The 17,915-nt window shown below is 38.8% G+C and overlaps 1 protein-coding gene across 2 annotated transcripts in view; it reads right to left on the bottom strand.

Annotated features, from left to right (window-relative positions):
• LRRC1 (leucine rich repeat containing 1) overlaps positions 1–17,915 on the bottom strand; it is a 123,771-nt gene that overhangs the window by 76,478 nt on the left and 29,378 nt on the right. For both annotated transcript variants that reach the window (XM_037519875.1, XM_054698875.1), the window contains exon 2: positions 2,913–3,030. In XM_037519875.1, coding sequence (XP_037375772.1) covers positions 2,913–3,030 — 118 coding nt within the window. The remainder of the gene's footprint in view (positions 1–2,912; positions 3,031–17,915) is intronic.

Below are 17,915 nucleotides of genomic sequence, written 5' to 3'. Positions count from 1 at the left end.
AAGATAAATTCATGTCATTAGCAACAACATGGATGGAGCTGGAAGGGATTATGCTCAGTGAAATAAGTGAGAAGGAAAACGAAAAATATTGGATGCTATCACTTATTGGAGGAATATAGGAAAACTATACAAAGGAACAAAAAAAAAAAAGACAAAACTTGTAGGCAACTATAGATCTAAGGCTTAAAAAGCAGGGGAGTGGGAAGAAAAGGAATCCAAACAGGAGTGGAAGAGCACAAGGGACCATGGTGATGGTTCACAGATGATGTGATGGTCGATATTTATAAGGACTACACCTGAGGGGAGAAGCCAAATATTGTACAAAAATGAACAACGTAAGAAAATTACAAGATTAATAAAAGAAAAAAAATAACCCACTAAGTACTAAGTTAGGACATGAGTTTCAGTCACTTTCCTCACCTCTCACTGGATTTTTACAGGTGGCAGGACCCTGTTCTACTCCTTCATAGAACAAGTCCCAGCACCTTGGGGGAGTTGGGGAGCTGCCCAAAGTCACTTGGGTGCTGAGTGGGGAGATCCTAGGTTTTGACCCAGGGTCCTCTCTCCCAAGCACCTAATCATTCTGGAGAAGAGACAATATGCACTGTGTTCATCCCAAGTCTCTACTTTTACCTCAGAAAAGGTCCCCACAGCATACACATAACCCACAAACATTTCCCTCTTTCTCCCTAAGCGCACACTCTTTTTCTAAGACAACACAAAATTCCCTTGACTTTATGTCTGAAATATAAAAAACCAAAGCCACAAAAGTCAGTGTTTAGAGATTCTCTTCTTGACCTAGAAAATGACTATTAAAAACTTAGAGAGGCTTTAGGAAAGAAACATGAAATTTGTCTTTCCTCCCTCGTTTGAACAAGGGAACATCAGGAAAGGTCTAATTTTACTCCAGGAATCAAAGTTCCCCCTCAGCATTCCTAAAAGAGCCTGATAAGGTGGAAACTCTTCTCAAGAATCTGATTACTGCAGAAAAGGTCAAACAAGGAAAGGAAACTTTTTCATGTCCTGACACTGACTGCAGTGGAGGTTTAGCTTCTTTTATCAACATGCTGGAAGGTATAAAGGGACACAGGGAAGAGGCAAACAGATGCCACAGGAGGAGCAGAAGCCAAAATGTGCATGAGAGAGACTACAACAAATTGGATGTGGAGAGGACACTTCCAAGAGAGTAGGGCAACAGGGAGGGAAAAAAGAGAACCCACAAACAGAAGCAGACACACCCTAAGGCAGAAATCACAAAACCCAAAGATGGTGTCAGATGTGAACCCCACGCCAATGCTTTGGGACTATCTATCAGTTCCACCCCCATCCTGACAATTAATTTCTCTTTATACTAAGCAGATTCGAGTTTCCCACAACCAAATAAGACACTCTGTAACAAACTCCCCAAAATATTTTTTCTTCTTTTTCTAGTGATGTCAAGGTAAGAAATAATTCTTAAGAAAAATTCAAGTGCACTCTCTGTCAAGAACATACGGCTTGGCCTAAAGACAGTTTCCAACTTAAGGGATCTGACAGATGTCAGCAATTTAAAAAGAGGAAAGCTGTTTTTCTTTACCATGTTTTCAATCAAATACCATTTATCACTGCTGAATTATAACCATGATCTGCAGAAAAATACTGCATCTGGGCTCTGGGGTTTCTGTGGAAGACATGGGCCTGAAAGACCCAAACCTGAAGTTCATCGAAAAGAAATGTAAATATTTCTGTAGGAAAGCAAAAACAAAACTGGTGTGTGATATCAGAAAAAGAAAAGATTATCATTTTTATAAATAAGTGAGAGCATATTAGGGTCTAACCTGAAAAAAATTAGTGTCATTTCCTCACAAGAACTGAATTCTATCACTAAGGACAGGACAACTGGGAGCTGCCACTTTAACTAAAAGCAATTAATCAAACAAAGATGCTGCACAAGCAGGGGTGGCAGCCCACTTTAGGGTGATGTCAGAGCCATAAAACACAAGGCTAAACCAGGGTACCCATTAAAAGTGAGAGGTTAAGGGCCTCCCTGGTGGCACAGGTGGTTGAGCGCAGCGCTGTGAAGCTATCCGCAGCCTCGGCAGTGCCTGTTCAATCCCCACCGGCCTCGGAGCAACCCACATAGCACGGCAGACCTCTCCTGAGCAGTGTATTTCATCAGTCTGCCTGTTCTGTTCCCTGCTCTGTCTCTGGTGAATCCTCTCACCCTCCCGCGCATCTGGCCTGTACCCCGGTTCTTGTATAAATAAAATAAATTTTTAAAAAAAGTGAGAGGTTTAACAGGATATAAATACAAAAACCCTATTAGAAATTCAATATAAAGGATGCAACATTATAGTGAAATCTGGAAATCAATATATATTCACAATTCACAATTCACACACAATCAAGTGGCTAGAACTGCCTAACTGGAACTGTATTAAAATGACAGAAGATACCCTGTTTACCGTAGGGAGAGATTCTCACAGCACTCCCTGCAACTGAACCACAGCCAGAAGAAATCAGTCCTTCCTCAGAACAGCTCCCCTCATCTCAACAGCCACCAGACACTGGACCAATGACCACACCAGCCTGCAATGCCATGTTCAGTCAAACTGGCATTTGGGGCAGTGGGGAGAGACCAGGGGTGAGGGAAGAAGACTAGGGCACATGATTTCCAAGCCAAGTCTCTACCCTATGAGTCAGTTCAAACGAACACTGATACCTAAAAATGGTTAAATTCTTTGGGTGGGACAAATACTTACAAGTTAACTAAACTATTCAACAATGTCATTAATCTCATCCCAAAATTTACACACAGTTTTCTCATAACCATCAGGAAATCACCTCCAATAAAATTTATCCAGTTAGATTTACTACAAATCACCCCAGCATCAGAAGATACAAATGGATAATGTAAGAGGAGTCTTTCTTACCATTCCGGGACACATCGAGTTCCACCAGCTGCATGAAGTTTGCTATTTCTGGAGGGAGCCGCTGAATTTCATTATCACTAAGTCCAAGCTTTCTTAATTTGACCAGCTGGAAAAATTGCTGAAAGACAAAATAGTTTTACATAAGTCTCATAAGTAAAATAAATGCTTTACCCAATATGAAATTCAAAAAATGTGATTTCTAAAAATAAACAAATGTATATTAGTGAGGACTGCACCAATATCCATTTCCTGATTCTGATATTATACACTACACTCATACAAAGATGTTACTACTGGGATAAACTGAGTAAAAAGGATATCTCTGCACTATTTTTGCAACTTCCTATCAATCTACAATTACCTCAAAATTAAAAGATTTTAAAGATGAGTAAGGTACTCAACAAGAATAGCAATTACTTCTTTAAACTATCCAGTAGGTGGTCATATTTTCTACTTAATGAAATTGATGTTAAATCGGCAATGTTAAATAAAACATGTGAAAATATGTTTTTGAAAGACATTTTTAAAAGGCATTACTGTGCATCATAAAATACATAAATACCCTACAAATATCTGGAGGAGAAAAATTATTTTTGAGCAATCTAAAAAAAGAATCTGTATAGGATACTTCCATTAACCATGACAGAATGAGCACAGTCATTGAGCTACTTTTTCGTTTAAGTCTTTCAAACTGTACTAAATAAATAACACTAAAGAAATGGAGAGATATGTATATGAGAGAAAGTGTGTAGAAAAAGTGCATGAAGACAAGTAAAAATAAGGACATGGAGCAAATGAGCTAATCAAAAAGTTATCTTCCTTGCACTTTTGTCGAGTCCATCAAAATGTGAAGGAAATAAAAGGAAGAGAATTGAAGATCTAGAAACCTGTGAATCAAGAAAAGTGATACACACACAAAAGTAATTGCAAGGATAAAATAAAGAGAGTACAAAATGTCAACATGGCAGGAGGTCCTACAAGCAACCAGTCCACTCTGCAGAAAATAGTAAGACTCCCAGAGGAAGTTTTAGACAACAAATAATAAATACCTAAAGAATTATTTGATGTGTTTGGAAGCACTGAGAAAATTCACTTAGTGAAAAATTACAAACAAGAATTGAGTGAACAAGGCAAGCAAAAATGGAAAAAGTTATTAATTCCAAGAAAAATATAGTCTTAATTTTCAATATTTATATATTGATAAAATTAAAATTCATACGACATCAATATTTAGAGGAACAGAAAGAAACTACAAATACTAGAGGCTGGTTTTCTACAGAAGAAAGAAATCAATAGATAATTAAAAAGTGTGTGGAGCATGGGGTGTCAAAATGTAAAAAAGCAAGCCATTTAGCAATGCAGAAGCAAACATCAGAAGAAACAAGAGCTGTGGTCCTCAAAAGCTGGAGGGGAAAAAAGGGAGGTCAAGAGACTGATGTTCTTCATTGTCACACCACACAGCTTACTGGAATTTTTAAGAACCAACTGCATTTACTACTTTGCTAAAAACAGAAACTGAATTTACAAAGGAAAAAGACTCTACTAAGATCACAGTGTGCTCCAAACGATAACTTTATACAACACTAATATTTAATAAATATCCTTGTTCCTTTTTTTTTTTGATGAGGGGAGAAGAGAGTGTAAAGGGGATTGTATACTTATATAATCAAAAAGGGACCACCTTTTGTAAATCAATTGGGTGATACACAAAACACGATAGGTTTTCAATTCCACTAACATAATAATAATATTTTGGGCATCTGTCCTTGTAATATAATTAAAAATAAACTACAATGCACAGTATTACTTTGCATTGTCAATGTGAGGTATTCCAAAATATTTGCAATGCAAATAATAACATAATTAAAACTAAACTACAATGCACAGTATTACTCTGCAATGCAAATATTTAAAAATAAAACAAAATTGCAGGTATACTACGTAAAGAAGCAAGCGTGCATGTTGACAGACAGGAAGGGAACATGGGAGCAATGTGATGTTAAGGTGATAAGGAAAATGCATGAACAATTTGAAATTACTTTTAACAAAAATTATTCTAATTAAATGAGTTATGAATACCAGAGAATGAATGCTACCCATTAGCTATAAATGATAATGAAGTCATTCAACAAAAGAACTAATCCTTTGGATTTCTTTAATCATACAGTTGAGATTTATTTCTTAAAGAAACGTACTGAAATTTCTTTATGCTGGTTATACTAAAGCTTTAGCTAACACAAAACCATTCAAAGGAGCCACATATTTGAATAATTGAGCTTACGCCAATTGCTGAAAGAGTCTGACAGTTTCATAATACATCAATGTGTTTACTCAAGCATGAAAATCTCACTTTGTTTTCTAGGAAAGGCATAATAGTAACAGCTCAAAAACTATCACTACAACAATTCCATACATTCAGGGACCATTCAAGAAATCAAGTCAATAAGGTACTTAGATCTACAATGAATAATAAGTTACTTTATGTCTGCGGAAATAACAGCCTACAAATCCCCACATCCAACAGAAATCATAACTGCAAGCAATTCAAGTTTTGTTCTGCATGTTAAAAGCATCCTCAAATATAGCCTGTCACAAATACGACTTTATTCAATGTGAAAAGCACATACCAGCTATTAAAAAAAAAAAAAAAAACTATATCTGACAGCATCCCAAGACAAAAACAGGAATTCCTCAAATCCTTCCTTCATTATCCTGATGGGATCGTAATGTAAATTAGCTAGTTTTTTATGATTTTGAGACAACACTACTCAGACTTTTAAATTTCAACTTCATTAGATGGGGGAGGAGTAGAATTCAACAAGTTATAAACCTCCTACTGCCTTGTCTATGACATTCGCCAGGGCACATGAAGAACAATTCATGGATCTGTCTTGGCAGGGAGCCTCAGAGCAGAGCCATCATGTGATGGAACACACAGACACCATTCTTCAATTCTACCATGTTGGATTATAGCACCCTGGCCCACTCAGAATGCACTGTGTGCAGTTACATGAGAACAACCCCAAACTGCCCTCACATATTATGCTAGTCTTCTTAAAGTCACCACTACTTTTATCAATAGTAAATACAGGGTCTTCAAACTGGCTGAACAACACATTTCTTTTTCCCATGCTCCATTTCTGGTGACTCGCCTCCTTTTTTGTTGGAGTATAAGTACCTACCCCTCATGTTCTTTTTTTTTTGTTAAAGATTTTATTAATTCATTAATTCATTCATTCATTTATACAAGAACTGGGGTACAGGTCAGAGGCACAGGAGGGTGAGAAAATTCACCAGAGACAGCAGGGAGCAGAACAGGCAGACTGACTGAAATACACTGCTGAAGGGAGCAACGGGTGTGACAGGAGAGGTCTGCTGCGCCATGTGGGTATCTCCCTGGCCGGGTCAGGAATCAAACCCATGCTGCAGAGGCTACAGACAGCTTCACAGCGCTGCGCTCAACCTGCTGCACCACCAGGGAGCCCCCTCCCCCATCTTCTTAAAAGGGTTATAGGAAATCTCAGTCCTGAAAATTTCTTTTTTGACCAAGGATCAATTTAAAATTATTGAACAATTTAAAATTGCCACCCTATTGCCCAAACTTCTCCTTGACATATTATTCCAGAATACATACAAGAATGTAAGTATTGACAGATCTGAGAGGAATATCCTAATACTGAAATTCTAAGCAGCAATGAAAATGAAAGCTTAAACCTTTGCTATCTTCAGCAGATGAAGCCAGATATAGAAGATTACAATACTATTCCATTTACATAATGTTGAAATAATTACTAAAACTAAATTGTTTTTCTTATAGATGCATATACAGATGGTAAAAATTATAAAGAAGTATTGCCATTTATTCAAGTTAGGCAGAAAGAGTACACATTTACTGATGCAATTATTAGAAAATCTAAGCAAGGATAAGAAAGGATTACAATCAGGAAGGACATGTGATGGGCTTTGGAATCCTAGCGATGTTCAATTTCTTAACCTAAATGATTACAGGTGTTCATTCTATAATTTGTTATAAGTAATACATTTATACCTCAGGTACTTTGTGCGTGCACATGTGTGTCTGTGTGCTTTATTTCACAATAAGAGAAAATTTTACACATTTTTTAAACGGGAGGGGGTTGCTGGGCCTTTATACCTTTCTTTTTAATTTAACACTGCACTATAACATTTATAAGTTTCAGGTATGCATCACTAAAAATCAACATGTGTGTATGTTCCAGTAAGTTCACCACCAAAAGTCTAATTCTATTCAACAACTGATTACTTTAATGAGATTTCCCACACCTGATTCATTCCCTTCTCTTCTAACAGTAAGAGAAGTTTTTTCTAAGTTTTAAGCTACTTACTAATCAAGAAGGAAGATACAAAACAGCACTAAATTCTTTAACTCAGATTTAATGACAATGAAAAGCAACAGCATTCTTTTTTTTTTTTTTAAGATTTATTTATTTATTTATACAAGCACTGGGTACAGTCAGAAGCATGGGAGGGTGAGAGAATTCAACAGAGCCAGCGTGGGGAACAGAACAGGCAGACTGACGAAATACACTGCTGAGGGGAGCAGCAGACGCGGCAGGAGAGGTCTGTCACGCCATTTAAGACCCTCACCAGCAGCCTGGGATCGAACTGGCGCTGCAAAGGCTGCGGGCAGCTTTGCAGCCTAGCGCTCAACTGCTGCGCCACCAGGGGAGGCCCGAAAAGCAACAACATTCTATCCAAAGGAAAAGTGACCTTAGCGACCAAAAACAACACTATTGGTTATGATAATGTTATAACCCCTACCCTTTAATAAAGGAATTTCTACTCTGGGAAATCTGCTAAAGGCTGTAGATGGTGTAAATTTTGTACTCATTTCAATGTTGCACAATGCTGATAACCACATGTAGCAGTAAGTCTTGCTGTATAAGTAGTCTTGCTGTATAAGAAGTCCTTCCAAACATAGCTAAACAAAAACATTTTATTTTTAATTTCTCGCATTACTGTGAGATGTCTGGGCAATTCCTTTGCGTTGACCGAGCTGACTCATGTGACAATATTCAACTGAGAGTCCAAACGGCTGGAAGATCCACCCTGGCTTCACACTTACCAGGTGGTAATCAGTGCCAGCTGCCAGCTGGAGTGCCCCTGTTCTTCATCAGGATTCTTGTCCTCCCGCTTATGATGAAGTGGTTTCCTTACATAAAGCTCTCTGCGCAGCATTTAAAAGAGGCAAAGGGGGACCTCCCTGGTGGCACAGGGGTTAAAGACAGCTCTATCAAGCTATCACCAGCCACTGCAGCAAGAGTTCAATCCCGAGCCGGCCCAGGGAGCAAACCACATGGCACAACAGACCCCTCCTGTCACACCTGCTGCTCCCCTCAACAGTGTATTTCAGTAGATCTGCCTGCTCTGCTCCCTACTCTCTCTGGTGAATCCTCTCACCCCCCACACCTTTGGCCTGTACCCCAGTTCTTATATGCATAAATAAATAAATCTTTTAAAAAGGGGGGCAAAGGAAGAGGCTGCAAGGATTCTAGAGGTCAATGCCTTAAAATTTGCATGATGTCACATTTAAGGGAGTATAGAAATTGTCACCACTGGTATATGAAAGGAGCAGTCAAAATCTCATTGAAAAGAGGGTTGGGTGGGAAAATATGGAAGAGTAAAGGGTCTACAACAAAATAAGGCAGGAACCTAAAGTATGCCACAGAAGAATTCATACTAAAGCTGGATAGATTATCCTAGAAAATTCTATGGTTGATCACAGAGTAATGACTATTCTAAAGGAAATTTATGTAGAAAATATAATACTACACTGAATAAACTTAGATGAGGTAAGATTTTTGATTCATGAGATTACAGATAAAGGGAAATAATCAAGAAATATTCACAAAATAGTGAAATGACTTGTTGGCTAAAACAGAGAATTTAAAAAATTTTATCTCACATCCAGAATCTGAAATGGAAAGAGTTTTGGGAAACACTCAAAAATACCAACTATTAATGAAATGAGTGTTAACAGGGCACATTTTAAGTGGGTTTTTTTTTTTTTTTTTTTTTTTTTTTGGTAAAAATGGTGTGGAATGGGAACATTCTCAGTTGAAGTAATTGACTTATCTAGTCCTGTCTTTCCTGTGTAAAAAATAAGCATTAAATGATCAAAGGGTTCTTTTAGTTTAAAAAAATTACAGGACTGCATTTCAAAACACCTGCAATGTACAACAAGAAAAATGAAAATCCTATTAGTACACAACAGAATAAGCATGGGGTTAAAAATGCATAAAATTACAGAAAGTAGATTAAGGGTTGCCTAGGAAATAGGGAATGACAGCTAGTAGGTATGGGGAATATTGTGGGGGGAGGGAGGGAGGATGTTGAAAATTTACTAAAATAGTTAATGGTAATGACTGTATAACTCTATGAATACACCAAATACAACTGAATCCTGTACTTTAAATGGGTGATTTGTATGGTACATGAATTAGATCTCAATAAAGATGTCAAATCATGCATCAAATTGGCAAACAGCAATGAAGAATAAAAGACTAAGCTAGGAATACGCAAGTGCTTTATTTAATTGAATCCCATAAGCACCAGTCTAAAAATTTTTTATCTCCAGCTAAGAGATTCAGGAACATTTAGTGGCTCCTCTGATACTGCTGCCAGCTAATAACATTCTTCAAGAAAAATTTCAAAGCACAAACATGTTGGAGGATCACAAAGATTTTCAGATAACCTTCTGGAAAGCAAAAACATTAGTGAAACTATATTCCTAATTAGCTTAGCACAACAAAGTCAAGAGGGACAGGAATCTAGGATAGGAGAGGAAAACTACTAAAATTGTGCCCATGCTGTATTCCAGCCTGACTAACGAGCTGAGAAGGGAAGGAGGAGCACGCTTAATGAAACTTGCATGTAAGAGCGCAGAAGTGGTGTTGCTGCCAATTCAATGCAGGCAGAAAGAGCAGACAAGAAAAGAAAGAAATATAAACAGGTAAGAATATCAGGCAACTTCTACAGGATCACAGGCAGGGAGACAACTCCAGATAAAGCCCTCTGCTGAAAAAGAAGGAGAAGCAATAGACAGAAATTTGATACAAGTTTATAACATGAAAGAGCAAAAAGGCTATTTTTTTAAAAGGCTTGCTTTAGTTGTAGAAGCAAAGGAGCAGGAATCAGGGCAGTCTGGGTGAAATTCAAAAAGACAAGTACACTGACTATTCAACTGACAATTCCATTTTTTTTTTTTGAACAATTTTCAGGTAGACATAGACTGGAATGCAAAAGATCGCCAAGTACTTAAGAATTTGAAACTAATTCACAAGATAGGAAGTTTGTATCCATGTATTACTGTAGGAGTCAGGTAACAGATAGTAAATTTGAATCGCATAAAATGTTTAATCCCTCAATAAAAATCACATCCTTTATTATCTAAAGCAGGGAGAAATATATTTCTTTGCCTGTTTATTTGCCCAAAAAGAAAATAAATAGATCACAGGGAAAAAGTCTCTCTTGTTTTAGAATATAATTTTTAGTCAGTTCATGATTTGGTGACACAGGTATTCTTTCTTTACGCCACAAAGAAATTGATGCTGACTCTTTTCCTGGCCCCAGAAAATAGCAGGTAAATCAAATTTCAAAAAAACAAATTAGTTTCCCCAGTGAGTGTCAGCACATATACTCAAGTATTTATGATAAAGATATTTACACTTACTTTGGTAAAAATATTTATCCAATTTTTTGGTCTTTTGATCTCTACTAATAATTTCATCTGCTCTCATTTGCTAATATAATTTTAATGTTTTGAAGGTGCTTTCACACATTATCGAGCTGTCAACATAATGAATCTTAAAGATACTAATGCCCCAAGGCTACCCCTCAACACCCACTAATTAAAATGGCTCAGGAGTGAATCACCTGAAAATCATGAAATCAGGAAGGCTTTACTTATGGTGCTATGATCAAAGAGTGGATAAGGCTGACAGCAGTATTTGCTATGATTTGGAGAATTCTAATAAAAATAAGATGGATCAGGACAACATTTCTGAGAACCTGAAAGAGAGGACAAATCACAGACTGGAGAAAAAGGCTGATGACACAGATGGAGAACTGACAAGACTTCAAAGGAGCAGGGTTGGCACCACACAGGGAAGGGTCAGACATGACAAGAGGGGAAAAAGCATCAACCTGAAACTCTAACAACAGAGAACCTCTGCTCCACAGAAGGGTAAACTCAAGCATGGACCTATTACATTGCTGGGGAATATTTAACAATATTTAACACATTACAAATAATAATGTTTAATAAATGTGTCCCAAGGACATAAAAAAAGAATGTAAAATTGAATATAAAATATAATCCCTGGGCCTCCCCTGGTGGCTCAGGGGGCTGACCGCAGTGCTGTGAAGCTGTCCACAGCCTTTGCAGAGCAGGTTTGATCCCGTCCGGCCAAGGAGATACCCACATGGCGCGGCAGACCTCTCCTGTCGTGCCCGCTGCTCCCCTCAGCAGTGTCTTGGTCCATCTGCCTGTTCTACTCCCCGCTCTGTCTGTAGTGAATCCTCTCACCCTCCTGCACCTCTGACCTGTGTCCTGGCTCTTGTATGCATGAATAAATAAATCTTTTAAAAATATATATATAATCCCTATTTTGTTGGTTTTTTTTTTAAGATAATTGAAAGCAGGTACAATGATGTAAAACCTACTTTACCTCAATAAACATAATGGGGGGGGTGGGACAAAAATGATAATAGGGGTTTTATACAAAAAAAAATCTTTCTTAAATCTAAAAAAGGTAAATCTTTTGAGAAAAAAGAATTTACTAAGCCAAATGCATGAGGACCATTGGACTTTGGGACACTGATGTTTTGTACCACAGATAAAAGATTCTATTTATCTGAATGAGTCATTTTTCTTTCAAACTTTAATGAACTTTATCTTTAAGCAAAACTTGAAAGGATGGAGGTTACCCTTTCTGCATACCAAAAAAATGTGCTTCAAACAAGAAGTCAAGCAAATATTTAATTACATTTATTAAACTGGTATTATATTTTGACACAGGATTTTGAATACAGTTGAATTTTTCACACGTTGTACTCAGGAAAACATTCTATGACTCAAACGGAACAAAAATTCCCTTGGTGGACATTCTGTCATGGATTCAACACAACTTATCCAAGCTAACAAGCAGTAGCAAGGACCACATATATAATCTGCCTACTACATGCAGGGTTTTGCACTGGAGAAAAAGATATTCAAACAAGCTACAGTCCTCACTCCCAAGGGACATCCAGCAGCCAACACAAGACAGTGGCCCAGTACTTAAAATACAAAGCAGAAAGTGGAAATCATAATAAATGAGGCAGCAAAATGCTATGAAAGAATAATAAACATCTTGGCATTATAAACTACAGTTACTATGCTCCCTCAGTTTACCAAAAATAACAACTGAGCTATTTTATGGTGAGTCAGGCCACTCAAACAAGAGCCAATATCTCTGAGACACCAAATAAGAATGGATTGTTCAGAGACACTGTGTTAGCAATATCACCCACATTTGAATCAACATTCTTGGGTGTTCTGAGGTAAGAAAAAGATATGGACAAAACTGATGAGTTCTTACCTTGAAGGAACAAAAAGTGAATACCTTGGTCTGCCTGTTAATGCTTCCATCTCGTGAAGTAATGAACAGACACCAGCCCCTAGCCAAAGTTTGCTCCTTCCGGATAGCAAGCAAGATGGAGGAATGTGGTCCCACACAGCATTTAAAAGATTAACCTGTTACCAGATTAAGATCATTCAAGAATAGCCAGACCATAATCTCCTCTGGCAACATTTAATGGTACATATTAAATGTTTAGTACATATTAATTATAAGGAAAGGGGAAAGAAAGGGAATTTTTGTCTCTTATGCTCAATAATGCTGAAGACAGATGACCAAACTATTTAAAACCATTATCAAGTTCTCCTGAAGGGTAGGGGAGGGACCTGACTAACCAGTTAACACTACCAATTGCAGCCAAAACTCCATCTCTAACAAACAACCAGCTGCATGGTTTAAGTCCTGCAGTAATAACAAATGCATAGTTAAGCAACAGAATATAATAAACACCAAAAGAAAAACAACCCCACCATCAGATGCTTACCTACTGAAGTCCCACAAAACTCCAATTTAAATACACCACTTGGTCTTTGAATAGACTAAGTCACTGTTAGCTCTATTCAGATTGTAAGCATTTAGAAGTATGATGATCATCGTAGACTTTGATAGCGGACAAACGTTCGACATTTTCTAACGGACTCTAAAATACATGAGTTACGATGTAATATTTTCGGCATATCTATAACCACATTTTAAGACTAAAGTAATTCGACTTAGTAACTTCATAAGTGACTCTCCATCTAGACTGGCTTGCCTTTCCAAAATGTTTATAGAGCAGCTTTGCATCTTCAAAATAGATGTCCTCTTATATTTAAATCACTCACACACTAAATTCACCCTGTTTCCTACTGACTGACCAAAACAGGAGAAAAGCAAGATGGAAAAAACAGAGTAGATTCCCTAGCAACTCACAAACAGTTATGCAAAAACAAAACAGCGTTCATCCTGATTGCCACATTTTAGATCCACAAGCTGAACTAAATATTAAATTCTAATATTAATCCAGATGGAGACTCACACACACACAGGCCTAATTTTGAGAACTCTGAATCGCCCTACTGTTTAAGGAACAAGAAAAGCCATTAGGGCCCCAGAGACACTACTCAGCTCCATGGTCTGCAGTTCACTGATTAAGTGCTGAAGTCTACCAAGTCCACTTTCTTTGTGAAGAAAATAGGCAAAGCTGTCTCAGAGACACTTCTGTAAGACGTCTTTTAGACATTCTTTAAATTTTACTTTTACTGTTTACCAGCAACCTAGGTAAGAAGCCAAACTGACATTCCTAGCATGCATTTAATACAAGAATGCACAGCAATGCTGAATGGTGGCACACAGTGAGACACTCCACGCGCTAACCACAGCACCGAAGGATGGTGTTCTTCTGGCAACTAGCTTTTCAAAAGTTCTGACAGAGTATGTGTTTTGTTGACCAGCTGGTTTCTTGAGATAAAGACTATTATAAACTAAGTACTTATTCAATACGTCATCCTTAAATATTCTCAAGAGTCAGAACTATCTCTTGGCGAACATGTGATCAAAAAGATCATTTAAGAAAACGGAAATCCTGGAATACTATAGGATACTCCCAGACACGAATCCCAAAGTAAAGTATGAAAGACAACAGCATTGCTACAGCTCCCAGGCTTCCCGGAAACAAGAAAGTTTTCACCTATCTAGAAAAAAAATGGCATGAATCACTCCCCATATGTTCCAGGGCAATTATCTGCGGGAGCTCCAGGGTCCTAACAGTTTCTTCCTCTTCCTTGACCTCCTACACCCAGATGAGAGTCCAGCTTCTTACCCAGATGTATATGAGCCAAGGCAATGAGATCATTTATTCATCCACATCATGACTCACTGTGTCATACCGTCAGCACCCAGGGTGGTTGACCCTGACCTGGTACCACTGCTTTCTTTTCTCTCTGCAAAGCACCTTCAACCACCTGGTATTACTGGCTTAGGACTCATCAAAGACTTCTTTTAAAGAAAAATATCTGGTAAGCACAGGTTAAAGCAATTTAAAACTAAAATACTGCAATGTTAAAGTTGACTTTAAAAGTCTAATTTCAGGGCCTCCCCAGTGGTGCAGCGGTTGAGTGCTGGGTTGCGAAGCTGCCCGCAGCCTCTGCAGTGCCGGTTCAACCCCCGTCTCTGGGTGAGGATCCCACATGGTGCGCAGACCTCTCCTGCCGCCCTCTGCTCAGCAGTGTACCTCCTCACTCTGCCTGTTCTACTCTCTGCTCTGGCTCTGGTGAATTCTCTCACCCTCCCGCGCTTCTGACTGTACCCAGTGCTTGTATGAATAAATAAATAAATCTTTAAAAAAATAAAAAAAAAAAGTCTAATTTCAAAAACTTTCCAACACTTTACTCTTTATAAAAGCAGTTCTAAAATAACAATAAGTCTCTCTGATGTGCCAGGGACTAGGCTAGGGGCTCTGCATACATAATCTCATTTAATCCTATAATACAAATCAAGCCAAGCAGCTACTTTAATTTAATACAAGTAATGAAACTAAAACACAGAGAGGTTACACACCTGGGCCTAATTACACAGGTGTGTCAGTGCTGGGATTCAGAGTCATGTCCGAAGTCCCTACTTGCCAACTATAAACAGCACGGCAAGGAAGCACTGTGGAGCCTCAAGTCTGTGAGCACAGCTCCCCTGTTCACTGGCTGACTGTGATCATATACAAGTTGTCAACTTCTCTATACCTCAGTTTCTTCGTCAGAAGAAGGTAATAAAAGGACCCCTTCCTCACAACATTGCAGTGACCATTGGTGAGTGAATAGAGGTCAAGTATTTAGAACAGTGCCCAGCATATAAGAAATGGTATTAATAAACATTAGCGATCATCATAACTTTTATACCACCACAGAACATACACTCCTAGATATCCAAGTTAGTAAAACTGATCCAGTGTAAGTTTATCCAATTATAACATCTCACTGTTCTCAGAGCACATGATTAGAAAGGAACTAAATGCTAAACAAGAATCGTGCCAATACCTTCTAAGTCTTCTTTCACGTTCACAAGCTAAGAAGGACCACTAGCAAAAGGACATTAAACACATAAATCAACACACTGCTAGGGACCAAAAGCTTAAAGAGTCTCTAGAAGAGACCTTAAATACTAGTTAACAAGCCCAGTAACCCAGTCTATCAAGTACTCAATCAAGCTACCATCCAAACATAGCAAGTACAATCAAAAGAAGCATTTCATTATCAATCAGGTCATCAAAAACAGAGTAAGGCAAAGGAGTGAACTGAACATGCATGAAAGGACTGGAAGCATTTCAGGGAAGCTCCGCAACCTAGTGAGTGCCAAGTAAATCAAGTCTTAAGGGTGGGTGTACAGGGAACACAGGGTGGGAGGAAAGGCTAGGAAGCCGGCCAACGAGAAAGCTGTGCCTGTCAGAAGATGGGGCTTGCTTGGGGTTAGCTGTCCCCTCTGGAGAGCCTGCCTGGCTCAGCATCGCAGGGGCCCTGAAGCAGACTCTTCTACCCTGCGAATAACTAGCAGCAAAGCCCTGAGTATCAAGCTGGTAAACTTTTAGGACTCACCTAAATCACTGGGCTCCCTGCCAATACCAACAGCCTCCAATTCTAATTACAAAACAGGAAGGGAAGCAGGTAAGACAAATTACCCATGTTTCTTTTTCTTGGCCTTTGAACTGTGAGCCTCCAACTCTCAAATGAGAAATGCTCCAGACATTCATTTGTAGGTCAGAGTTGGGAACTCGGAATGGATTTCTGCAAGCCTAGGAACACTGCATGTTGAGATTCTGTCCTCACCTATGCCTGTGCAAGTCTACTCCACCCGTGGTGGTATAGACGTGTCTTCACAAAGTTTTCCAATGACTATCTACTCATTACAGAACAAAGTACAAATTCCTTAGCTTCATATTCCAGGTACTTCTAACCTGGGCATATTCCAATTCCAATAATATCATCAACATTCTGGTAGGCTCTGACACCTCACAAAGTGCTTTCTCCCATCTCATGCCACCAACACAAATACCAGGAAGCAGTTACTACAAATTGAACTTTAGAAAGGCAAGGTGGCATGTAAAGGCCATACCTTACACAGAGTCTCTGGCTGCAAGTCCTGTGTCCAGCTGTGCCCACAACTGCCCCAGTAGCTTTCTAATTCGGTCCCCACAACCACAAGGTCTAGCACCCCATGTTCTAGCCCCAATGAATCATCTGCTGTGCACTGTGCCTTTACAACAACCTTTCTCCTAATTTCTACATTTCACCCACTCTCAAATGCCACAACCTCTCACAAGTCTTCATCCAATTACCAGGGCAAAATTAAAACTGCTCCTCCAAAGCACTTTGTCTCTGCTCCTTCACTAGATTAGTAAGTCCCCTGTGGTAATAACACATTATACACATCACTGAGTCCCTTGGAAAACCACAGCTCTGCTAAGCCATAGACATCCCATTTAGAGTTGTCCAGCCAGGTAACACAGTGTTTTTGACTGTTTTTTATTAAAACAGCTATCAGGAATTGGATTCTAATTCTCAACTCAGAATGTTAAGAGCACATCAATGTTTTGTAAGCAACACCATCCCCATCCCTACAACCCCTAGTCAGAAAACCAGGAGGAGGAGGTAGATTTTGTGTCAGAAGAGAAAGAATGAAATGCACTGAATTTTAAGAAGACTTACAGGGGCAATCGTTTAGCCCCAAGGTTAACCCCAGACATGAGAGTCCCAAGCCCCACCTCAGACCTGATAATGCATGATCTCCTGGTATAAGGGTTTGGAAATCCAAGCAAGTTTTGGAATGATCGGTTTTGATCACTGGGACTCAATCTTGGCTGCCTCACAGAACCAAGGGGAAGCCAGGTAACCTTATGCTGAAATACAGGGCCAGTGTTAAACGTGCCAGCTTCACAGGAATTATAACGTCCCCAAGGGCGTGAAAACTGATGGTGTTTAAAATGTCTTAGTTACTACAATTGTTTGTGGTCTGTGGTATTAAAATTTCATGATGGGAAGAGATTAAGAATAAGTCTAAAGAGATTTACAGGGAAAGGGGTTAAAAATAAAACTAAATTTGAGAACACTGGGGTAATGTAATGAACATCAGCATAAAGACAGATTCCCCCTTTACCCCACACACTTTGCTCCGAACTGAGTAACGACTTACTGAGGAGCAGGTCACACTTGTGGGCTTAAATGCTGAACCCCAACAGAACAATGCACTTTTTCAAACACACGTTTCTAATATTTTACCCCTGAGACAATTTGGAGTTGTTTCTACTCCTCTTGCAGTCTTGAGTCAGGGTGTGGTGGGACATCCTTCTTATTTCAAGCTGGCTGGGAAGGACAAGGGG

Source organism: Talpa occidentalis, unplaced genomic scaffold, assembly GCF_014898055.3.
Source record: "Talpa occidentalis isolate TD23 unplaced genomic scaffold, MPIMG_talOcc4v2.1 talOcc4.2, whole genome shotgun sequence".
Taxonomy (NCBI): Eukaryota; Metazoa; Chordata; class Mammalia; order Eulipotyphla; family Talpidae; genus Talpa; species Talpa occidentalis.
Note: the sequence above shows the minus strand (reverse complement) of the source record. Positions and strands in the feature narration are given on the sequence as shown.